The 26448-nt window shown below is 34.4% G+C and overlaps 1 protein-coding gene across 2 annotated transcripts in view; it reads left to right on the forward strand.

The window, feature by feature from the left end:
- LOC126821151 (eIF-2-alpha kinase GCN2-like) overlaps positions 1-26448 on the forward strand; it is a 270365-nt gene that overhangs the window by 179283 nt on the left and 64634 nt on the right. For both annotated transcript variants that reach the window (XM_050549499.2, XM_056101507.1), the window contains exons 19-29: positions 3781-3903; positions 3997-4101; positions 8575-8745; positions 9709-9861; positions 10022-10258; positions 10768-10962; positions 11694-11845; positions 12284-12467; positions 22611-22766; positions 23036-23116; positions 24415-24549. Coding sequence is in view for 1 of the 2 variants with exons in the window: in XM_056101507.1 (XP_055957482.1) it covers positions 3781-3903; positions 3997-4101; positions 8575-8745; positions 9709-9861; positions 10022-10258; positions 10768-10962; positions 11694-11845; positions 12284-12467; positions 22611-22766; positions 23036-23116; positions 24415-24549 (1692 nt within the window). In the remaining variant the exon portion in view is untranslated. The remainder of the gene's footprint in view (positions 1-3780; positions 3904-3996; positions 4102-8574; positions 8746-9708; positions 9862-10021; positions 10259-10767; positions 10963-11693; positions 11846-12283; positions 12468-22610; positions 22767-23035; positions 23117-24414; positions 24550-26448) is intronic.

Raw genomic sequence — 26448 nt, forward strand, 5'->3', positions numbered from 1 at the left:
GCATGTTTTTGTCTATTTATGAAAATACAGCATCATTGTATTGATATTGAATTTAATTTATTATCAGAAATCATACATAAATTTGATAATTGCATAGACATATTTGATTTCAACCAAAAAAACAATGCATAAACGTGATATTTCATATAGGGATCCCAGGTAAAAAGGTATAAGGGGCTGTAAGGGGAGATAACTCGTATCATAAATGTCCTATAAATATTGAACAAAACCAAATTTCCCCCTTGGCAACCCACCCTATCACCAAACAAAGAATGAAAACAAATTTAAAACATTAATGTTTTATTTAATGACTAGTATTAAAGGTTTAAATAGATATAAATTAGGCCTGTGTATTGCAATTTACAACAACATTTCAATATCAATATTTTTTTTAAAATACAGAAAACATTTTTTTAATTTTTAATAACTGTTCTATCAATAATTTATTTAAATTTTGCTGTAACAGTTGTGCAATAATTAATGCTTAATTATACCAAACCCCCCAAAAATTGATCACAAACGGGTCTTTACAGTACGAAGGTAGTAAAAAATTAATTCACATAAATAGATGTAAATTAGGCCTGTGTATTGCAATTTACAACAACATTTCAATATCAATATTTTTTTTAAAATACAGAAAACAATTTTTTAATTTTTAATAACTGTTCTATCAAAAATTTATTTAAATTTTGCTGTAACAGTTGTGCAATAATTAATGCTTAATTATACCAAACCCAAAAAAATTGATCACAAACGGGTCTTTACAGTACGAAGGTAGTAAAAAATTAATTCACATAAATCATATCCATTGAATGTTGTTTTATTGTACGTTGACCCTGCTATCTGGTCATTTTGCACCAATCCACTTGCAATGGCAGATAATTCGCCTACATACTAGTAGTACAGTAGGCCAAACTGGAATACCCCTGCATACTCCCACACCTTGTCATTGAGAAGAGGATTCAAACCGTTGAGCCCATTAATGACAGACCAATTGACTAAATCGCCCCCACCCCCAAAGGACAAAACCATTGTACAGAAATAACAAATTATTACCGGTAGTTTGAAATGTCGACTTGTTCAATGTCCTTTGCCATCTTAATAAACATATCTAATAACTTGGCCATTCGCAGAATTTCTTTGTTGAAAATAATTCTTTTTCTAATCACATCTTCACAAAATATATCAAAGGTTGTAACATATGCAGACCGCTCTGAAGACCTGAAAAATGTAAGTTCATAGTTACTACACGTACAAGGAAATCTCATCCTAGATGCATGAATTCATGTTTGGTGATATTTCCATTTAAGATTTAACGATCAATCGCATGTATTGGCCGGTGGTCGATTAAGAAAAACAAACATATTAATACACTTTAAACTTATATCACAAACACGTCTTGACAGTACAAAAGTATGGATGTACATTGTTTTAGTGCATTTGGACACCACAATCTGGTCATTTTGTGCCAATTCACTTGCCATCAAAGATACCAGCACTACTTAAACTATAGAGTAAATCGGCTACTCCCACACCTTGTCATTGAGGTTGCTGATAATGGGATTCGAACTCAAGTCCATTGATGACAGACCTTTTTGTAACCACTTGGCTATATAAATCCCTTCCCATTCACTAGTTGCCTTTATGTAGGCCTATGATATAAAATAGATATAACAACAAGCCACAAGGACACAACAACTACTACAAGTATGAAATAAACTTACCTGACGACTGAACTGTGGGTTTTCTTGTTAGGAATCGAACATAATCCTTGTGGCATCGTAGATGGTACCTAACTTCAACGGCAACACAGTCTTTATCTCTGATGTGCCTGAGAATGGTTTCATCTTCTTTCTTAATTGCTGCTTCTCTAAGTCGCCCTAAAAAGATATGGAAAATTGTAAATATCATGGATATCATAAACCAACTAGAAGTAGAATGCATATTCGTTTTCTGGTTACATATGCATAAATAAAAAACCCCACAAAAATCTTTATGCAACAGTTTTTATGTGTATAATAGGCTTTGTATGGAGCAGCCTACTTTTAACAATGAACTAGACAACTTTTGGCAGACCTGGTACATGTGGGAGGAATGAATGAATGAATGAATGTTGTTTTATGTCATATCAACACCATATTCTGGTTATTTTGCACCAATCATATGATTTGCTCACGTGCTGGGAGAACCTGCGCAGCAGGGAAACCCTGAAAACCCTTACGTGAACAGATAGACTACTAATACTGTACTTTGTCATTGAGGTCATCGAGAATGTGATTGGATCTCTCAACCCCATTGATAACAGAAAAGGAGGGGGGGGGCAATATTAAATCACAACGGTTGAACAAATAATAAAAACTTACCCCCATCTTTAGTTTCTGCTAAAACCAGCTTATCAGAGACAGTCTTATTCTGACACCTGTGGAAAAAAGGTACTTTTTTGCAGATAATGCACACAGGAGGCAAGACATGTCCTTGGAGGTGGACACAGCTTGGGTGGTTGATGATTTAGTGGCGGCTGATCGCAAACCTTGTCTAGACGTGGATTGACTCTCATCACGTGTTGCTTCTCACCAGACTCTAATGCAACTCTTTTAGTAGCTCGTTCAATCTTTGTTCTGACTGTGAATCTCGAATAACACTTGGAATGATAGCCATAAACCGGTAGTGCATCATCTTTATTCCCTATAAATACAAACATACTTCTAATATTATTGCACACATAAACAAAATAAGCAAATTAGAACCTGAGAGAAGAATTTAGGTGGCAACAAATATCCATAATAAAAATTACTTTTCTTTTATGAAAAACAAGAAGACACTGCCACCTGTTTGCACTTGATTTGTGAAAAGACACTTAGACAATCTGGGTTTAATAAAATAAAACCAAAGGCTAGCGTGAATGCTATCGATTTTAAAACAAACCTATCTATCTATGAACAATATAATGAGACTATACAATGTGAATGTCAACAAACATTATTATTATTTATCGTAACTTGCACACAGCAATGACAACAAACAAGAAATATTATATACGGACGTAAGCTCCCGTTGTGTTGTACAGTCCACAGCATTTGTGATGAGTACAGGTGTCTATAAAATTCAATCCGCCTATCATTAAGAATTTAATTTAAAATGTAAACAAAACAAAAAATTGTGTTTCGCCGAAAAATAAAATGGCGACTCTACTTTCAATTTTAGTTTGATTTAGTTGATAAACTTACCCTCAAATACATCTTTATATTGTTGGCACACTTTTAGCTCATTTCCATCAAGATTAGTCCATCCTTTAAAACTTAAAACAACCTTATTCCAACTGGTATCTGTAAATTTAATCAGCTTTCCACAATCTTTGTCTACGAGGTGAACAAGGCACTTCATCGTCTCAAAGTAAACACGCTAACTCAGACTCGCCTTTTGACCTGTGAACTTGAGGTCAAATTGGCGCGTAATATGATCTAGAGTGTTTTTGATTTGTTGTGTGTTTTAATGATATGCATCAGGTGTAAATAGTGGTTGATAAACTTTATGGCGCGAACAGAAAGTAATTCAAACTTGCGACGACTCGTTTATAAAAACTGGCACATTCTAGAAGCAGGAAGGCGGCTTTTTATCCATATAATTTCACATTTTACTAATGTGTGACTTTACAACTAGACCCATTTTATAGAAATTTTTTGAAACGATAGCTATTGACAGATGACACTCTATCACAGTTAGATGACATATTTACCCTTGATGTGGTTTTATCTGCTATATATTTCATTGTTATCACAGATGGAATATTGTGAGAAAAGTACATTAAGAAATTGTATAGATGCTGGATTATATGAAGATGTTGATAGAACATGGAGATTATTCAGAGAGATTATTGAAGGACTTATACATCTACATGACCAGGTAAATGTTGTGATATTATTATTATCAATAATATCATTAATCTGATTATTGACTGAATAATTTCATATTTACCTATACAGTTTTCTTCTTTAGGGAATGATTCACAGAGATTTAAAACCAGTCAATATATTTTTAGACTCAAATGATCATGTTAAGATTGGAGATTTTGGATTAGCTACAACAGATATTCTAGTCAAGGTATATTTTTATACGCCCACATTTTCATGTGGACGTATTTATTGTCGTCCCTCCTGTCCGTGGACACTCTACAGGTCACAATTTTTATCCGATTTCAACGAAACTTGAAATATAGGTTTATATCCATAAGATCTTGGTTCCTTTCGAACCGTAACTTCATGTATTATGGCCCCTGATTGTACGAAAAATCATGTTTTTAGCTTGTGGACCGTATAGAGGTCACAATTTTTATCTGATTTTTTTTGAATTTGAAATGTAAGTTTATAACCCAAAGATCTCGGTTCCTGTCGATATTCGCGTATATCGGACCTTAACTTCCTGAATTATGGCCCCTGATTGTACGACTAAGTGGGTAAGACGCTGGCTCGCTAGCCTGGAGGTTGGGTGTTCGATCCCTGCATTGGCCGAGAAAGTGCATCCAGATTTTCCGGCGTGGTTTCACCTTGTCAGTGATGCAGGACGGAGGGCCTGACAAGGACAGCTGTCTAGTCATTCAGATGGTACGAAAAACCGAGGTCCTGTGTACATATTGGCATGCACGTAAAAGATCCCTTGGCAGTTGGAATTTGATATAAGAGTAGGCCGTAGCGCTGCTGCCCAGGCAAAATTTCCCTCATAACACACTGTATGGCGTATGCCGTCTTCATTAGCCCAGTTTAGGAGCAGAACAGTAGGACGTTAAACCCCTTTTCATTTCATTTCATTTCATTTCATTTCTGATTGTACAAAAAATTGCGTTTTTAGCTTGTGGATCCTGTAGAGGTCATAATTTTGATGCGATTTAAAAAAAACGTTTGAATCGGACCAAAACTGACAAAATGGCTGCCCCTCCTACTCAAATAGCATAAAAATAAGATATATCAAGGTTGTGGACTCTCTACAGTTCACAATTTTCTTCTGATTTTGATGAAACTTGAAATGTAAGTTTATGACCCAACGATCTCGGTTCCTTTTGATATTTGCACATATCGGACCGTAACTTCCTGAATTATGGCCCCTGATTGTACAGAAAATCGCGTTTTTAGCCTGTGGACCCTATAGAGGTCATAATTTTTATCTGATTTCAAAAAAACGTTTGAATATATCACCGTTACACCCTAAGGATGGTTGAGTTCAAATTTTGTAAAAATCGGACTAAAACTGACAGACAAAATGGCCGCCCCTCGTACTCAAATAGCATAAAAATATGATATATCAAGGTTGACGACTCTCTAGAGGTCACAATTTTCTTCTGATTTTGATAAAACTTAAAATGTAAGTTTATAACCCAAAGATCTCGGTTCCTTTAGATATACGCACATATTGGACTGTAACTTCCTGAATTGTGGCCCCAGATTGTATGGAAAATCACGTTTTTAGCTTGTGGACCCTATAGAGGTCATAATTTTTATCCGATTTAAAAAAAACGTTTGAATATATCACCGTTACACCATAGGATGGTTGAGTTCAAATTTTGTAAAAATCAGACTAAAACTGACAGAAAAAAGGGCTGCCCCTCGTACTCAAATAGCATAAAAATATGATATATCAAGGTTGTGGACTCTCTAGAGGTCACAATTTTCTTCTGAATTTGATGAAACTTGAAATGTAAGTTTATAACTGAAAGATACCGGTTCCTTTTGATATTTGCACATATTGGACCGTAACTTCCTGAATTATGGCCCTGAATTGTACGGAAAATCACGTTTTTTGCTTGTGGACCCTATAGAGGTCATAATTTTTATCCAATTTAAAAAAAAACGTTTGAATATATCACTGTTACACCCTAAGGATGGTTGAGTTCGAATTTCGTAAAAATCGGACCAAAACTGACAGATAAAATGGCCGCCCCTCTCGTACTCAAATAGCATAAAAATATGATATATCAAGGTTGTGGACTCTCTAGAGGTCACAATTTTTATCAGATTTTGTTGAAACTTGAAATGTAAGTTTATAACCCAAAGATTTTGGTTCCTTTCGATATTCGCGCATATAGGATTGTAACTTCCTGGATCATGGCCCCTGATTGTACGGAAAATCGCGTTTGTAGCTTGAGGTCCCTCTAGAGGTCACAATTATTATTCGATTTAAAAAAAAGTTCAAATATATCACCGTTACACCGTAATTTTGGCTGGGTTTGAATTTCGTGAAATCGGACTAAAACTGCTGGACAAAATGGCCGCCCTTACGCAAATAGTGTATAACATCTGGTATATCAAAGTTGTGGACTCTCTAGAGGTCACAATTTTGATCCAATTTTGATGAAACTTGAAATGCTTGTTTAAACCCAAAGATCTTGGTTGCCATCAATAATTGCGCATATCGGATCGTCACTTCCTGAATTATGGTCCCTGATTGTACGAAAAATCCTGTTTTTAGCTTGTGGTCCCTCAAGAGGTCACAATTATTATCTGGTTTACAAAATTGTTCAAATATATCACCGTTACACCGAAATGTTGGTTGAGTTCGAATTTCATGAAAATGGCCGCTCTTCTATGCAAATAGTGTAAACATCTGGTATATCAAGGTTGTGAACCCCCTAGAGGTCACAATTTTGATCCGATTTTAATGAAACTTGAAATGCATGTTTATAACCCAAAGATCTTGGTTCCTGTCGATATTCGCACATATCTGATCGCACAGATAAAATGGCCGCCCCTCGTACTCAAATAGCATAAAAATATGATATATCAAGGTTGTGGACTCTCTAGAGGTCACAATTTTTATCAGATTTTGTTGAAACTTGAAATGTAAGTTTATAACCGAAAGATTTTGGTTCCTTTCGATATTCGCGCATATCGAATTGTAACTTCCTGGATCATGGCCCCTGATTGTACGGAAAATCGCATTTGTAGCTTGAGGTCCCTCTAGAGGTCACAATTATTATTCGATTTAAAAAAAGTTCAAATATATCCGATTTTAATGAAACTTGAAATGCATGTTTATAACCCAAAGATCTTGGTTCCTGTCGATATTCGCACATATCTGATCATACCTTCCTGAATTATGGCCCTTGATGTTACAAAAAATCGCCTTTTGTTTAGCTTGTTCTCTATTCATCTCTTGAAAAATGTGGGCTTATCCTGCCTGGCAGCCGCTGGTTTAACTGTATAAAGATAATTTTTATATGCCCACATTTTCATGTGGACGTATATTGTCGTCACCCCCGTCTGGCCGTCCGTCCGTTCGTCCACATTCGTTTGTGGACATTCTACAGGTGACAATTTTTATCCTGTATTACGGCCCCTGATTGTGCGAAAAATTACGTTTTTATTTTAAATATATCACCATTACACCCTAATGATGGTTGAGATTGAATGTTATAAAAATTGGACCGAAACTGACCAACAAAATGGCCGCTCCTTGTACGCAAATAGTGTAAAAGTATATAATACCAAGGTTGTGGACCCTCTAGAGGTCACAATTTTTATCCGATTTTGATGAAACTTAAAATAAATGTTAATATCCCAAAGATCTTGGTTCCTTCGTTATTCACACATACCAGACCACAACTTCCTGCATTATGGCCCCTGATTGTACATAAAATCACATTCTTAGCTTGTGGATCTTCTAGAGGTCACAATTTTTATCCGATTTTAAAAAGTGTTTAAATATATCACCATTACACCGTAATGAGGGTTAAGATCGAAATTCAGCTATATCGAAACGAAACTTCCTATCAAATTGGCTGCTCCTTGTATGCAAATAGTGTAAAAGTAAATAATACGAAGGTTGTGAAGCCTCTAAAGGTCACATTTTTTTTTCCGATTCTGATGAAACTTAAAATATATGTTTATATCCCAAAGATCTCAGTTCCTTTCGAATACGCACATTTCAGACCATGACTTACTGAATGTATGCAAAATTGTCTTTTCCGCTTGAGGTCACAATTTTTATCTGATTAAAAAACAAAAGCGTTTAAATTTGCCACCGTTACACCATAATGACAGTTGAGTTTGAATTTCATGAAAATAAGACTGAAATAGCTTGACAAAATGGCCGCTCCCCATGCACAAATAGGTTGTGGACCCTGTAGAGGTGAATTTTTTTATCTACAATAAAACTTAAAATATATGTTTATAAATTATATCCTAAAGATCTGGGTTCCTTTTGAACTTGCGCATAGTGGATCGTAACTTCCTGGATTATAGCCTCCAATTTTACGTAAAATCGCTTTTTTTTTTTAAAACTGGTTCTCTGTCCATCTCTTGCAAAATGTGGGCATATCTTGCCTGACAACTGCTGGATAAACTTAAAGATAGTTTTTAATCTTAAAGACATTGGAGTATTTGTACATTAAATGATAAGATGGAGATTGATCGCAAAAGTACAATAGAAATATTTGCCTAGTACACATATGATTAAATAAATGAGACGTGGTGTCACAGAAAGATTAGAATTGTACCCTACTTCTGTCACAGCAATAGACAGTTTTTAAATGATGTTGATCTTATAGTTAAATTAAACATTAATTGGTTGTTTGTTCCATTTCAGCAAAGTGCATTATTAGATGCAAGTAAACAGATTGGTAATGTTTCTGATTTTTATCTCAGTTCTTCACGCTCTATTAGTTTAGGAGATGGTAATTTAACAGGTAATGTAGGAACAGCACTCTATGTAAGTCCAGAAGTCATGGCTAGTGGTGGTAAACTACATTATGATCAGGTAACTGTATTTCATTTCCACTGACATGTACGTTATGTTTAAAAAAAAATTACAACTGTAATAAGAATGATTGCTTTAAAGTGTTAAATTTGACATAGATCTAGGGGGTACTCAAATGTTACAGAATTTAATTTTTTAAATCCCCTGAAAGTTATCAGTCGAGCAAACACAGACAGTCTGGTAGCAAAGCACACACTAATTGAATATAATACTCAACCAATCACCACATCTGATACATTTGATTATGATCATGCTCTCACAATTGACAGAACTGTGACAGAACTGTGACAGAACTTAGTTCCTTCTGACTCGATAGCAATTCCACCAATAAATTCCATCAATTTGACAGTAGAGCACGATGGTGTATGTATACATGTATTACTTTTATGTAGATCAGAATAAATTTAGTCAATGAGTAGAGACATTTTCTTAACATCCAGGTTCTCCAGTTCCTTTCCACTGCTACAAGACCACTGCATGCAAACAGATAATTGGACTATGAAAATACCATAATGTTAATCCTAACATTGCTTTATTAAAGATACATTATGGGAGATTCGATAATGAGTTGGCAGTTCTTACTATAATAGTTAAAAACTAGATAATGTAAAGGCAATTTGCTGAAAATTTTATTCAAATTGATCCACTATGAACCGGGAACAAAGCGATTGAATTTCCGCCTAGCCTTGATCATCATTACTAAAGTCAGTACGATAAACAGCATTATCCATTTAATCTTTAAATCGTGAAGGAAAGTTATGCAGTAAATCGGCTCACAATCCACTAAAGATCGCAGGCTAGCGATGCCATCTATAGTTGATTATGCCTGGATAGGTTAATTAATGTCAAATAAATAATTTAGATAACATTTCAGGCCTAAAGAAAGACCTGCAATAGACAGATTTATCTCTTGCATAATGTATGTTTAACTTATATTATATGTTTGGATTTTTTATGAAACAGAAAGTGGATATATACAGCCTTGGAATCATATTTTTTGAGATGTGCTATCGACCATTACCAACGGGAATGGAAAGGGTAACCGTATTAGGAAATGTCCGTCTGCCATCAATTCAATTGCCGTCAGACTTTGATGAAATAGAAATGGCCAACCAGGTATCCATATGTGCTTCTTTATAATGTGATCTCATATTCCAGTTTTTTTTAAAAGATAGTTTACTCCAAAACTCTATAATTTCAAGTTTAAAGACATATCTTTACTAATAAATAAAATAAACACTTGAATGAAATAATATATATCGTGATTTATCTTCAGACCTGTATTATAAGATCACTTCTGAATCATGACCCTAGTTGTCGTCCAACATCTAAAGAATTATTACAGTCTGACCATTTACCTCCCCCGCAAATGGAAGAAGCAGAACTGAATGAAATTTTGAGATCAACCATATCCAATCCCCAGAGTAAATCTTACAGACGTATGATAGACGCCATGTTTTCACAGCCTGTTCCACTTATTCAACATCTAACTTATGACAATGATCTTTATAAGGTAAATTAGCTAATTATTTAGTCTTGATCATTCCAGCCTACAATGAATACCCTTACGTGTCTATGATTTAAGTTATATAAATTTTCATTGGCTGTACATCTTCTTAGATTCAAATGTTTTGCATGTGTGATAGCTATGCTAAAAATTGATGGCCAGGAGATGATATTAGCCCCATATTTTGTCAGTTTTTCCAAACCTTCAAAGAAGTATTAGAATGCTCTTAAGAAGTATGATTTATGTTGCAAGGGATGATGATGTTTTCAACAACTTAAATTCTATAAACAAAGGCAAACAAAAAAACAACGTAGAAAATTGTTCATATCAATAAACCTTTGTATGACCGAAAAGTAATTGCGGTATATATCATCGATTTTGAAAATATTACCCCCTATCTAGAAACTTCCTCTGTGCTTGATTATTTATTATTTTGGAGTTCTATTCTGAGTCAGGGACTGAACTTAAATCATGTGGGCCCTATGTGATGGCAAATCTTTTGTTTTCATTCAAAGGGTGTTCTTACTACGAAAGCAGCCTTAGTACAGACAAGTGTTCATGGTACAATAGAAAGGATATTTCAGCGACATGGTGCTTTAAGAATGTCAACCCCCATTTTAATGCCCAAGTGCTTTTTGTATCAGGATGAACAATATGCATGTTTTATGGACCATAGTGGTAATGTTGTAGGTCTGCGCTGTGATCTCAGAGTAAGTCAAGTTTTCAATCTAATCACCTTACAGAAGACTATCTGACCACCAGAGCGGTTGTTAAGTGGTGTTACTGAGTAGTCTAACATGTGCACTTTAGGTCATAAGATCTGTTGTTTCGATCCTAATGTGATGAGTAGGGTTGATGTCTCATCTCACATGATATAAAAATTGTCTTCGGTGGAAGCGGATGTTAAATAAATCTATTTCACTCACATTTCGTAATAAGCAATGGGCTAATACAATCTGTCTCTCAATCCATCACACTTTTTGGACACAATAACTATGCTTCTAATTCTGGTAGAATGTTCAAACTTGGTGTAGATGTTCATTAGGTGATTATCATGACTGAGTTTGATAAACAATTTGATTCTCATTGTGTGAAAGTGATGAAACTTGCTATATATTTGCATTACATCAGTACCTTATAACTAAGTTTGATAATTAGTATTTTCTGCTCGGGTTAAGCAGCGATCAGTTATTTGCTTTGGAAGACAATCTCTGATTCTGATTGAGTGAGAGTGCTGAAACTTTATGTATAGTTTCATACATTGATAAACAAATCAAGAAAAATAATGGTGACAGTGCTTTCACATTTATAGTGTTAAAAATAGTTGGTGACTTAACTATTGGGTTAAACAAAACTGTATGATTTTAACATTGCGTCGACAGATTTCAAAACCTGTTGATTTATTAAAGGTAAAGAGCATTTCATATATTTGTTACTTCAGGTACCTTTTGCTCGTTATGTTGCAAAGAGTCATATTCAGTCATTAAAAAGGTATTGTATTGATCATGTTTACCAAGAAAAGAAATTATTCGGCTTACATCCAAAAGAAATGACAGAGTGTGCATTTGACATAATTACTCCATATCAGTTTGGGTAAGTTATTAGTAGGGTTTATGTTTCAAAATGTTACCAGTCAAACTTTTTTACCAATAAATATTTTTATGCAACCCTATCTATGCAGTCATCGTATAAACGATTGTAGCTATTGTTTATATTGGGTCAGAAAAATAATTCCTTAAATGCATTTGCAATTTATTAGATGATGATTATTTTTTTTTTATGTCAGGCCAAGAAATCATTTCTTAAATAGCACCAGTTCCACTTTAACAATGTACGATTTTTTGAGACAAATTGCTCTGTATTTTTTATAAGTAGACGTAGTGTCTGGGACTCTTTCAATTTCCAGACTAGCTTCCACCTCAGTAACCCAATGTTATTACTACAGATCCACAGTACACCAACATTCTAGATGTTTCATGCTCTGTAAATTATAGCTTGTGGTATATACAACAAAATTATTATATTTTGTAGATTGATACCAGAATCTGAGTTATTAGCTGTTGTAGGAGAAGTTGTTAATGAATTCCCAGCTTTACAAGAAAGAAATTATTATTTTCGTATTAACCATACATGTTTATTGAAATCTGTATTGGTGTATTGTGGGATACCAGAAGATAAACAGCAGTCTGTTTTGTTGTGTTTACGTGACTTTCAGGTATAAATCAATATAATAATATTCTTGGAAAAACCTATTACAAGGATAGCAACCTGAAGTCTCAGACTTATTTTAGAGTTGAACTGACTGATAGCAATCTCGCCATTCAAGCCATCATACACTTAGAAATAGGTAAGGGTTAATCTGTACGTTTGCCGTATATAAATCTAACCCAAAAGGTTAATTCCTACATATCTGGATAAAAAAATAAAATTCGGATTATAACTCCTCATTATGGCTTAAAATCTCTAGATAAGGTGTGTTAATTAACAAGGGTGAAAAATGGACTGAAAGGCGAGTTAATTATCGCTAGGGGTGAAAAACTCTGGGACGGTGCGTTTTCTGTACTGAGGTGTTAATTAACCGACGGGTTAAAAACGAATGACACGGTGTGTATTGTTTAATTGGTGTGTTTTCTCGATAGTTGTTATAACTGCGCCAAAAGGGTATAATCAAGGACCAACAGGCTTTATCTGACGTGTGAGTGTTAAATCAAAACTTGGGAAGGAAAATTGTTTTTACTGTGCGATTTTTCATTCGCCGGTGTGTTTTACCCAAATAGGTCTTTGTATAAGGACAGGTCTTTATATGTGGAGTTGTACTGGTCTGTTTCTTCTATGCGTCTTTTGTATTTGTTGATGAACATAAGACGCAGTACGTGTTTTATAGTCACGCCACTTATAAAGTTGCATAATAAAATATAAATATAAAAATCGACGACGTCAGTTAATCAATCTGCTCTGGCCAAGCTCAAAATTCCGCTCTAAATTTCCTTCGCGAATTTGAGTAAACTGCCGACCTCAGTGATTATTTTAAACCGCCATCCACCGCGAATTTTAAAAAGTCTGACTTTCACGCATGTACAGTCAGCACATCCATAGCTGGTTTGAAATAGGTTTATGTATTTATCGTGCGATTCCACGGCAGTGATATCGTAGTCGAATATCAGCTAATACGGCATGCAAAAAAAGATTGTTAATTTAACACGGTTAGACACGCAGATTTTACTGGCTTATATTGAAAATATAACAAATATCAAACATTGGCAGGCATTTATATAATAAAATAAACAGAATTATGGTTGTACCGATCAGGGCTCGAAATTCGTTTTTTCGATCGAAGGCCAACTTTGGTCTATGATAGGCCAAAGTGCAACCTTGATCCAAGGCCAAAAATTGAAAATCCAAGGCCAATTTTTATGTCATGAATTATGATATTATCAGCTTATTTAGAAGGTTTTAATATGTTGATCATATGTAAAGTTCTGTTTATTGTAGATCTTGTTTCTCAGTCAAAATGTTGTTACAGGCCTGCCTATCACATCACGTTCAATATTTTTATTACTTTTTCAAAAATAATGCATCCTTAGAGTTATTGAGTTAAGGGAGAAAATTCTTATCGTACCGTTTTTAGTACAATTTTTTTATTCTAAAAAAATATTTTAAAAATCGGCATGTAGCCATATTGAGAGTTGAAAGTATTGCTATATATCATCGGTAGAGCTGGGTAAATTATAGATAGTATCAATAAGATATGCCAAAAAGCACTATCATCGAGTACCGGTATCGTTCTCTTCGTCTATTTTTCGTGCGTGCGTAGGAGTCGACTCAATGTTTTCTGTGACTTAATCCTTCGTATATATATAATAATACAATAGCCTACATCGGTCACTTTATATTTACTTCAAAGTCTCAATCTCAATTTAGCTTTTTAAAAAAAAATGTTAAAATAAATTCACCCACATTTAAACAATACTTTAGTTTGAAACAATAATCGCCATATCATGGAATTTGCTAAATTGGAGATACCCGTCTGCTCATTATAAATGACATAGCAATGATGGATGACAAAAACGTTTGTATTTCTTCTTTCGGAATCAAGGCTGTATTTTTTTAATAATAATAAACAATTTACGAATTCGTGATAACAAGCTCTTTAGACTATTACATTTTCTTTAGTTTTTGCACACGAATCGACAACGATTTGTCCACCATGTTGGTATTTGTCGCGCTCACGTACGCAATGTTTTGAATCGACTCGTGCTCATTTTATTTTGGTTCCTGCACATACATAGGCCTATCAATGGTATCATTCGGAACATTATTTAAACAATTTATACGTAATATGAGACAGTTTATTATTAATTAGACGAACAAAAACATCGTATAGTTTGACTTTAAAACACGTAATCCATTCTTCATTACGATCGTGAAAATAAGATTGTTTCGATACCGATTATCGATAGTAAAAATAACTCTCGATACCCATGGCCGTGGATAGTTAAAAATCGGCCACGAATCTGCGGCCAAATTCTAAAATTCAAAGGCCATGGCCGCCGAGGCCGCCGGCAGTGTCGAGCCCTGGTACCAATACATTACTTCATCAATATGTTCGACATTTTAATACTTGCATCGATTGACTATTTCAAACTCATTAAAATTACGAAAATTTCAAAATTTACACACATAGATGCTGGTCTTACCGTGGGCGAAAGTTTTGTCCATTGAAATAGCCATTTCCATTCTGACAAATAAGTTACACAAAGCATTTTAAATTGATAAATCACACCTGAAGAAATATATCTTCGGGTTAAAATCACAAATGAATTAAATGCCTTCATCTCCTGTTTTTAAGCACACATCCCCAGAAGTCACTGTCAACCTTGTTGAACACATGTATATTAACACGTATGTATCAGTCGGATAATACCTTGATGACTTTTCATTTCGGCACCAAAAAGTCTGAGTCAATGCATACTGTCAGTCAAGATTCCAAATTATGTGAATTCACACGTGCTATCAATAGGAATCGATAATTGACTAAAATAGAAGCCCCTTTAACAACAAATTGCTACCATGTCGTAGTCTTGTAGACAATACTTATATTCTGAATTGTCAGTTAGTCAGGCCCGTAACTAAGGGGCAGGTGGTGCAAAGCCTCCCCCCCCCCCCTTTGAAAAAATTGCCGACCATAAAAACAATAGATATACATTGTCCGTCAATTTTACAGCACCCCTTGAGAATACTCCCCCCCCCCCTGTTGCTCTGAGCTAGTTACGTCCCTGTAGTAAGTAATCATTATCCAAAATAGTTGAGCTCATTATTAAAGAACAATTACAATTGGGACGCGATCAATCAGGATTTTCACACAGAATAGGTGCCGTTGTCATGGCTAAATTACGAACGGGCTACGATGAATAGCACACCCCATCTCCTACAATTTACACCATGTAATACCAGTAGGTTACAAAGGATTCTAATAATTTTATTAACGATAAAACTCAGGTTTTAAAAATTGTGGATATGAGAGATAATTCAATTTTTGAATCGGTACAGACTTGAAGGTTGGCGCATGCAGCGTATGAAAAGAATACTTAATCATCATATTCGCAGTTGACATACTCTGTCAATAAAATCATTCCTTAACCGGTGGTGATAATTTTTATACGCCCACATTGAAATGTGGTCGTATATTGTCGTCACCCCCGTCCGGCCGGCCGGCCGGCCTTCAGTCCGGCGTCCACAATTGCTTGTGGACGCTCTAGAGGCTAAAGTTAATATCTGATTGACTTTAAATTTATACACAGTGTTTAAGGTCATGAGACGAAGAAGCCTATTGATTTTCAGCGATTTACGATAATTACTGCCAGAGTTATGGCCCTTGATCGCTTCAAAAAATCTTGTGGACGCTCTAGAGGTCAGAGTTAATATCCGATTGACTCTAAATTTATACACAGTGTTTAAGGTCATGAGACGAAGAAGCCTATTGATTTTCAGCGATTTCCGATAAATACTGCCACAGTTATGGCCCTTGATCACTTTGAAAAATCTTGTGGACGCTCTAGAGGCTAAAGTTAATATCCGATTGAGTTTAAATTTATACACAGTGTTTAAGGTCATGAGACGAAGAAGTTTATTCATTTTCAGCGATTTCCGATAAATACTGCCAGAGTTATGGCCCTTGATCACTTCAAAAAATCTTGTAAATGCTCTAGAGGCTAAAGTTAATATCCGATTGACTTTAAATTGATACAGAGTTTTTGAGGTTATGAGACGAAGAATCATTGATTTACAACGATTTCCGATAATTACTGCCAAAGTTATGGCCCTTGATCACTTTTAAAAACCTTGTGACCCTCTAGAAGCTAAAGTTATCATCCGATTGACTTCAGATTTATACACAGAGTGTAAGGTCTTGAGACAAACAAGTATATTGATTTTCAATGAATTTTTATGACTTGAACAGCTAAATCCATGATGTTAAAAGTTTCCTATACTAAACGTTAGCATGGGGCAAAACTTTATAAAAACCAAACAAATTCTAATGGTTTTCTGATAATTACTTAATGAGTTGTTACTCCTAATCAGATTTTAATTTATTATAAATGTTTCATTACAGAAAAAAGTAAAAATATGTGACAACTCTTGTTGACTGCCCGGACGAGTTAGCTGCTGTGGGCGTATGTTTCGTTGCCTGGCAACCTATCTTTGTAATTTGGCACAAAAATTATCCCTTATATCGCACCATTTTTGTTAAGCAATTTCCTTTGTACTCTTTTGATGTGGACTCTTTGATGTAATTGTCGCATCAGTTACTATTAATCTAAGTTCTGTCCTGACAAGATTCCATTCATAAGATCTGGTTGTTATAGGTGTTTTATTGAAAGCTTCTTCGAAATGTTAACTGGAAAAATGAAATTTAATGATTTGTTTTTGTGATATTTATTGGAAAGAAACTGAACCGAGTTATTCTTTGGGATATTTATCGTCTATTGTATAAATATGGTAAGCAGTTTGTGTGTTGCATTTATAAGTTAAAGTATAAAAAAATATATATTTAAAGGGACGAAGGGGCTATTTAAGACATATTTTTAAACCCTATACCAGTAACTGAATCGATTTGACATGTTGATCTGTTTTGCAATGTGGGGAATGGGGAATCTGTTGGATCAGCTAGCAATTTTCCAATGGACGTTCTCTGAAAATGAAATTAATATTGATTTTCAAAAATATGTTGGTTTCTCTTTTATAACTTTAAAACTCCATGTTAATTTATTATGGTTAAATCAGATGTTGGCTAATCTTATCAGCTCATAATCTCGGGTAATAAACATAGCAGTGTTAAACTTTATAAACAGACCAATACACAATCAGATGAGTCAACATTTGGTAGAGTTTATAACACTGACGTGTTAATTAACCAATTAAGATTATGAGCCGACAAGATTAGTCTCTCAGCTATTAATTAGCTTTCATGATCAATAATGGTATTATTGAAAATATCAATGATGTGAATAAATTTATGACGATTATTGTCTTATTTTGATTTGGTTATTTGTGATTATTTGTAATAAAGAAAATAACTCTTATTGCAGTAGTCTGTACTGACATGCCATGATATACTTGGAATCAATTAATTATTTGACTTGTTTGAATTATTATTATTTCAGAAAATTTATTATTGTGCGCATTATGTGGGTCCTGACTATTTTTAAGGACATTTCATTATCCGACGAACTGTTAAACCGGATGGCAAAATAAACACTATTATGCAATACATCTTTTAATAATTCCTCTGTCTCTTTCGGCTACGATGTGTTCCTCGACAGTTCGACGATTATATTCTTCACTTCCATTACAACGCGTACACCAACACTGATATCGAACCGACATCATAAAGAAAATTAGTTTAATTATAGAAGAGTGTGTCTCAAATAACTTAATGTAGCGCCCGCTTCCACAATGAAGTGATTTGACGAAATTACATGGGATTTATATAATATATGAAATTTCATGTCCTCCCACCAATACTCAACTATGTACTTTAATCTGACCGTTATGGAAACCATCTATATGTGACGATTGTTAAATAAGTTTTGCTAGGTCTAATTAATTATTAATGAAACACTGTTCAAACCCTCACGGTATAGGAAACCATCTATGTGATGATTGTTAAATAAGCTGGCTATATAACAATTATTATTGAACAGCTAACATTTTTTTGTTTATAATATAAATATAATTGCAAAATGTTTATCTATTAAAAGTTGCAACGAAACAAGTACGGGTTACGTACATTGTACTAATTTCAACACGCAAAACAATAAACTGGCTATGAGATACGGGTTGCGCGGTACTCATTTCAACACGCAAAACAATAAACCGGCAATGGGTTACTGTTTACGTGGTACTAATTTCAACCCGCAAAACAATAAATTGTCAGAACAAAAGAATATATTTAGACATACGGTAAATTTAGCTTATCGCTATATACCAGGATATATTCAAATTGGGGCCTGACTGCTGGATACTTATAAATGACGACATTGTTTTCACCTTTTTACGACAGATTAGGGTCCATAGTTATATTTTATTATGCAACTTTATAAGTGGTGTGACTATAAAACACGTACTGCGTCTTATGTTCATCAACAAATACAAAAGACGCATAGAAGAAACAGCCCCGTACAACTCCACATATAAAGACCTATTTGCGTAAAACACACCGGCGAATGAAAAATCGCACAGTAAAAACATTTTTCCTTCCCAAGTTTTGATTTAACACTCGCGCGTCAGATAAAGTCTGTTGGTCCTTGATTATACCCTTTTGGCGCAGTTATAACAACTATCGAGAAAACCAATCAAACAATACACACCGTGTCATTCGTTTTTAACCCGTCGGTTAATTAACACACTCAGTACAGAAAACGCACCGTCCCAGAGTTTTTCACCCCTAGCGATAACTAACTCACCTTTCAGTCCATTTTTTACCCTTGTTAATTAACACACCTTATCTAGAGATTTTAATCCATAATGAGGAGTTATAATCCGAATTTTATATTTTTTATCCAGATACGTAGGAATTAACCTTTTGGGTTAGATTTATATATGGCAAACGTACAGATTAACCCTTACCTATTTCTCAGTGATAGGTGGTCGATCAATTCACTTATTCTTGTAAGGTAACGGATAATAAATGAGATACAAAATGATTTAATACGTAAGCATTGACATAAATCCATAATGAGGAGTTATAATCCGAATTTTATATTTTTTATCCAGATACGTAGGAATTAACCTTTTGGGTTAGATTTATATATGGCAAACGTACAGATTAACCCTTACCTATTTCTCAGTGATAGGCGGTCGATCAATTCACTTATTCTTGTAAGGTAACGGATAATAAATGAGATACAAAATGATTTAATACGTAAGCATTGACATTAACAATGTCAGAAATACTTGTATTAAAATGAGTTGGTGCATTACCATTTTTTATAGGCCCACATTGAAATTTGGTCGTATATTGTGGTAGCCCCTGTCAGTCTGTCTGTGATTTCCAAAAATTAATATAATTACTGTTAGAGTTATGGTCCTTAATCTTGTGGATCCCCTGGAGGCTAAAGTTAATATCCAAGTTATGGCCCTTGATCACTTAAGAAATCTAGAGGCTAAAGTGAATAAAAATTTATACACAGTGTTTCAGGTCATGAGACAAACAATCGAGACAAATTCTAATGATTTCTAATAATTACTTAATGGGTTGTTACTTGAAATTAGATTTTAGTGTGTTGTAAATGTCAGACCCGTCAACCCCTCAGAGCTGAAATGCAGTAGGGTAGTGTTAAAATGCAGTAGAAACCATGATTTGGCAGTAGAATTCCAAAAACGCGAAAATTCGCACTTCCAAGTGTACCGTAATTAATTTAGAAATGATACACTGAACTGCAGGCCCAACAATACAAAAATTGCATTAAAAGGGTAACAGATAAAATATACACAAGCAATGGTAACCATATCTAAAATTATTTATGTAATTAAACCAAAATTGAATATGTAGCCTACAAAAAGAAATAATTAGTAACGTAAAAAAAATAATAATTAAAATTACCAGTCCAGAGTTCTGGCAGTAGGCCTAACCAGTACCACTTTTCTTTTGTTGTAACTTAGCATGATTTTAAAATATCCTTGTGACGTGTGTTCCCCATACCAAGAGTTTTTGTCAGTATTGTTTTATGTAAGATTATATAGTATTTCTACATTAGAAATAGAGGGAGGGGTGGGGCGTAAAAAATTAGTTTTGCAAACAACTTAATATTGGTATCGATTTTATCATGCCCCCCCCACCCATGGTGATTATCCTCTCAATGTACGGGATTTTTTTCTCCCGTGATTTTGTAAATCTGTTTTTATTTTATTTGAGAGAGTGTTCCATATAAGTCAGAATCGTCGAGACGTATTCCCATCTTGAAATTAAAGTTCCAGGTTGTGTTGCATTTGAAGTATTGTATTAGATGTTGTACGTACGTACGCGCACAAACGAAAATGTCAGCTATTTGTTTAGTTTATCGCTACGCATTTTAAGAGTATTTGGAACACGTGCCAATAATTATATCCGCTTTATTGTCCCCCGCCTTTCGAAGAAAGCAGGGGACTATTAAAATGGGTTCGTCCGTCTGTCTGTCTGTCCGTCTGTCTGTCCGTCACACTTTTTGGGACACAATAACTCTCTTCCTAATTGAGCTAGAATGTTCAAACTTGGTGTATGTGTTTATTAGGTCAATGCCTTGATGGAGTTCGAAGATAAGCAATTTGATTGGTTGATGCTTTGGGACACGATAACTCTCTTCCTAATTGGGCTAGAATGTTCAAACTTGGTGTATGTGTTGATTAGGTCAATGCCTTGATGGAGTTCGAAGATGAGCATTTTCCGCTTAGGGTAAGCAGAGATAAGCAATTTGATTGGTTGATGCTTTGGGACACGATAACTTTTAATTGAGCTAGAATGTTCAAACTTGGTGTATGTGTTTATTAGGTCAATGCCTTGATGGAGTTCGAAGATGAGCATTTTCCGCTTAGGGTAAGCAGAGATAAGCAATTTGATTGGTTGATACTTTGGGGCACGATAACTCTCTTCCTAATTGAGCTAGAATGTTCAAACTTGGTGTATGTGTTGATTAGGTCAATGCCTTGATGGAGTTCGAAGATGAGCATTTTCCGCTTAGGGTAAGCAGAGATAAGCAATTTGATTGGTTGATGCTTTGGGACACGATAACTTTAGTTCTAATTAAGTGAGATTGATGAAACTTGGTGTATAGTTTCATTACAGTAATACCTTGACTAAGTTTGATAATGAGCATTTTCTGCTCAGGGTAAGCCGAGCGATATACGCAATTTGATTGGTCGAGACTTTGGAAAACAATAACTCTCCTACTTTGATTGTTAGACTATAAGTAAAGATATACTATTTGATTGTTCAATACTTTGTAAAAGATAATTTGTGATAAATTTATATGTGTCCTCTAATTATTTTCCTATTTCGGCGGGGGACATCAGCCTCACTGTTGGCTTGTTAACTCTAAAATAGGTTGAAAAGAATTTGAGAACAAATCTCTTAGCTAAATTACACCTTACAATATCCCAAATCGATGTTGATAACCGAAAGTCGCTTCCTTTAGTTCCATAGTTTTGGCGAGAAAATTAAAAAAAACTCTTTTGTTTGAAAATCTATTACCGCGTAGTAGAGCGGTACATGAGGCCTTTTTGCGGCACTTTACCACATGATGCGGTAGAGTTGACAGGTCTGGTAAATGTTTTCATTACTGACAAAAGAACAAATATATGACAACCCTTCTTGACTACATGACGACATGATATGCTGTGGGCATATCTTTTATCTATCTTTTTTTACATTAAAATTACCAAACAATGCATCTACTAACTACTGTTTAGAAGTTTGATGACAGTAGTTACGAAATGAAAATAAAGAAAATAGGTTGAATAATATTTTATTTTCTGTTCATTCATATTATATTTAATTATAGTTAATATAACAGTGTAACAAAATAAAACAAAATACATTAATTATCAAATGATAATTTCCTATCCAGATGAGGTAGGAAATGCTTATTGAATTAGAGTTATTGGGCCAATCAAAAATTGTGCTCTCCATTGCGGCCTAACAAAAGCACCCAACGATTACTGGAAAATTGTAACCTGTGTGAATAATTTGTCCTGTTTTATTAAAACTCATATTAGAAAGGCAGACTTTGTCTTTGTTAAGTTTTGGATTTAATTCTAAATCTGTAAACGTTAAATTTCGTCCACTTGGAATAAATCTGGGATTTGTCTTTTTTTTTTATAGCATAAAAAGGCAGAAAGGCGTCAAAATCTTGAATCAAGTTGTGGTGTTACCTTTAATGAACACACTGCTGCAATGTTCTTCACCTTATTAGATTATGAAGGAACTTATAAAAACATCAACAGTTTACTTCGTTCTTTAACCAAGTCAAAGGGAGAAGTAAGCAAATAATGTCCTTTTATAACAAAAAATTCTTCAAAATATCTTCTTGAATAAAATATTTCTTAGCTGGAAGACTGAGCATTCAATTCTCATGGGTGACAATTTCATCTAGAGGTGACCAGATATTTATTAGAAAGCTCTTAATATATATAAATATAAAATAAATAGATATTGGTTGGAAAATATGATATACATCATACAATGTATTATTACAGACTGCTGTACTCTCTTTGACCTGAAAATGTTGAATATTTTTTTTTTTTCAGGCTGGTACTTTAGTTAAGAGAGCATTGCATGAATTAGAAGCTGTGATAATTTATGCTGAGGCTTTAGGTGTTAAATTAGAGGTACATATGATACATTGTGCTTGATAAAGATGAGAGGATACTTCTCCAAACCATGTGCTCATATAGTAAATCCAGTGATTGTGTCACATAGAAATTTTATTCTGTTTATACCACTGATCTTAATTGGCTTTTTTTTTTGTCCGCTTTTGCCGCATAATGTTCAATCAAGCCGATTGTGGTAAAACAATGAACCGGCCACTGTGGTATCATAAATCAATCTACTTTCGGCTAAATTACAACAAAATAAAATTACAACAAGTTAATTATTACTGGTTGATTAAAAAGGCAATCAACTTGCTTGTCGGCTACAACAACAGTATACCTTTGTGAAAATTGGCCATGTGGTTCATAATCCGAGTAATTTGCACATTGAACGGTAATTTTGATAATCCAGTAAAAAAATAAAACAAGCTTGCTGATTATTCATAACAGGCCCAGTAAGTTGCTTTTGTGAAAATAATCCGCGTGGCGAATGTAAACAGGATCTCGGCATTGGATTGCGAATCTTGGGAATTGCACGCCTTCAACGCTCCGTATGAATTAATCCAGGTAGATATTAAAATATTAATTGGATCATACATTTGATGGTTTCACTGACCAGTTGTTAGTTAGATTTAAATCTTCATTGAAAATAATCCCCTGATAGAACACCGAATACACTGAGAAACAGTCATTAATAATATATCTTTTCGACCGAATCTCCTATGCCAAATTCCGATGACACTTGACATCGGTTGTAATTAGGTCAATAAATAAATGATGCTAGCTTTAGTTTTAAATAGCGTTTACCGTAATGAGACAAAGAAGCCTATTGATTTTCAACGATTTCCGATCATTACTGCCAGAGTTATGTCCCTTGATCACTTCAAAAAATCTTGTGGACGCTCTAGAGGCTAAAGTTAATATCCAATTGACTTGAAATTTATACGCAATATTTGAGGTCATTGTCAGATACACTCTCACCGTCCCATATAATAACTTTTCATCTTCAACGGAATTATCAGTGAAATGAAATTCGATCATTTGTCTGGTATCGCTTGTTACTTCAGTCAGATATATAGAAGGACAACTCGTGTTTGTCATGTTTGCCGTCACTTCCCGTTTCTTTACGTGCTTGTTACACATCTCTCGTAGCAATGATCTCTGTGTTAAAATTATATTTGGAATGTATTTAACCAGTTCTATCACATATGTAATAATGACTGACACCAATATTGTCCTTTAAGAAGATAATTGCTTTAACTATCACCATTCCATAGACAGATCTTGGTGTAAGTTGATGTTAATTTGTATTGTAGATTAAGGTGACAGTTGGTTTGATTTATAATCCATTACAATATAGTGGTATTATATTTCAACTTATGTATGAACATAGAAAAAAGAAGAGATTAGTAACGGATGTATTAGCTGCTGGAGGAAGATATGATCAATTAGTAAGTAATTTAGCTTCACAGTTGATGACAATGCAGCATTGTATAGAACTCTTCAGTACCTGAATCTGCTACTTTTACTGTTAGTTATGACCCTCAAATTCACATCAATATGGCTCCCATTTACATCTACCTAGGCGAGGAAGCTGCAAAGTCTTGACTGACTGAAAATAAACCTAACCACGATGTTCCAATGGCCATGCCTGGTCATTCAAAGCATCTATCCAAAAGAAACAGTATGTCATCTATTCAAAGAGATATTTTAGTGTTTTTAGAAAAACAAATAAATTTTTATAAAATACAGAACAGTAAGAGTAGAATTTCTAGATCTGTGGACTAATCAGTATTCTAGAAATATAAGATAAAATCAAACAGAGATCTCACTTTAAAATTTGGTCTGTAGATCACACTTTAAAATTTGGTGTGTAGATCGCACTTTAAAATTTGGTGTGTAGATCACATTTTATAATTTGGTGTGTAGATCACACTTTGAAATTTGGTCTTTAGATCACACTTTATAATTTGGTCTGTTGATCACACTTTAAAATTTGGTCTGTTGATACTTTTCATACTTAGTTATTTTGCACAGTTTGGTCAGACATATTCTGAATATGTAAAAAAAAATTGGCATTATTTTTTATTGATTTCCCAGATTAAAAAATCTACAAAATTAACTGTTTTTACGCCCACATGAAACAAAGAAGCCTCAGCCATTTCTGTTATTAACTTTTAGAGTTATGGCCTTGTTTCACTTTGTTGAACCTTGTGAACACTCTAACGACAAATTTATCTTCTGATCTAAATTAAATTCATATGCATTTATAAAATTAGTAAAATGAAGACGGCTATAGAACTTCAGCAATTTCTGTTAATAAATGCTAGAGTTATGGCCCTTGTTTCACTATGTTGAACATTGTGAATGGTCTAGGGACAAAAGTTATCTGATCTGTATGAAATTTATAAGGATTAATTAGATTAGTAAAACAAAGAATCTGATTGAATTTCCGCAATTTCTGTTAATCAATTCTACAGTTATGGCCCTTGTTTCACTTTGTTGAACCTTGTGACCACTCTAGTGGAAAAAGTTATCAACCAATCTGTCTGAAATTGATGTGCATTATTCAAATTAGTAGAACGAAGAAGTGTATTGAATTTCAGCAATTTCCATTCATTACCTTACGGCCCTTGTTTCACTTTTTTTAACCTTGTAAATGCTCTAAAGTTATCATCCGCTCTGTATTAAAGTTATATACATTAGTGAAATTAGTAAAACAAGGAAATCTATTGAATTTCAGCAATTTTTCTTAATTACTTCTAGAGTTACGGCCCTTGTTTAACTTTGTTGAACCCCTTGTGAACGACAAATGTTATCACCCGATCTGTATTAGATTCATAAGTATTATTTAGATTATTAAAACAAAGAAGCCTATAGAATTTCAACAAATTCAATATATAACTTCTGAAGTGGCAACTCAACGAAATCAGGTTTTCTGGACTCATGACCATTGAAGGCGTAATCTTCATGATGTAGTCCCCACCTTGGTATTTCTGTGGTAGTTACCTATTCCTTGTTGATGTTTGCGGAGGTTCTGGGGAGTCATCTTCTGAACTAGGTAAATGATCAGACTGGAGTTCCACATCACTTTCATGAGTTTCTTCCACATCCTCACTCAGCTCATGTTGTCTCGTGGGGCTAGCTGGCATCGAAGGAAATCTTCCACGATCCACAATCACAACATCGTCATCTTCTTCACTCGACTCTACCTCTGGTTCTTGAATGACAGCCGTCTTCCTCCTGGGTTTAGGTACTGGTGCAGCACAATCAGTTAAATCGAAAGGAATGGAACCAATTGGAAGAAAGTTGTTCCCATGAAGCATCCAAATTCTTCCAACACCATCTTC

The sequence above is a fragment of the Patella vulgata genome, chromosome 5, assembly GCF_932274485.2.
Source record: "Patella vulgata chromosome 5, xgPatVulg1.2, whole genome shotgun sequence".
Classification (NCBI taxonomy): Eukaryota; Metazoa; Mollusca; class Gastropoda; family Patellidae; genus Patella; species Patella vulgata.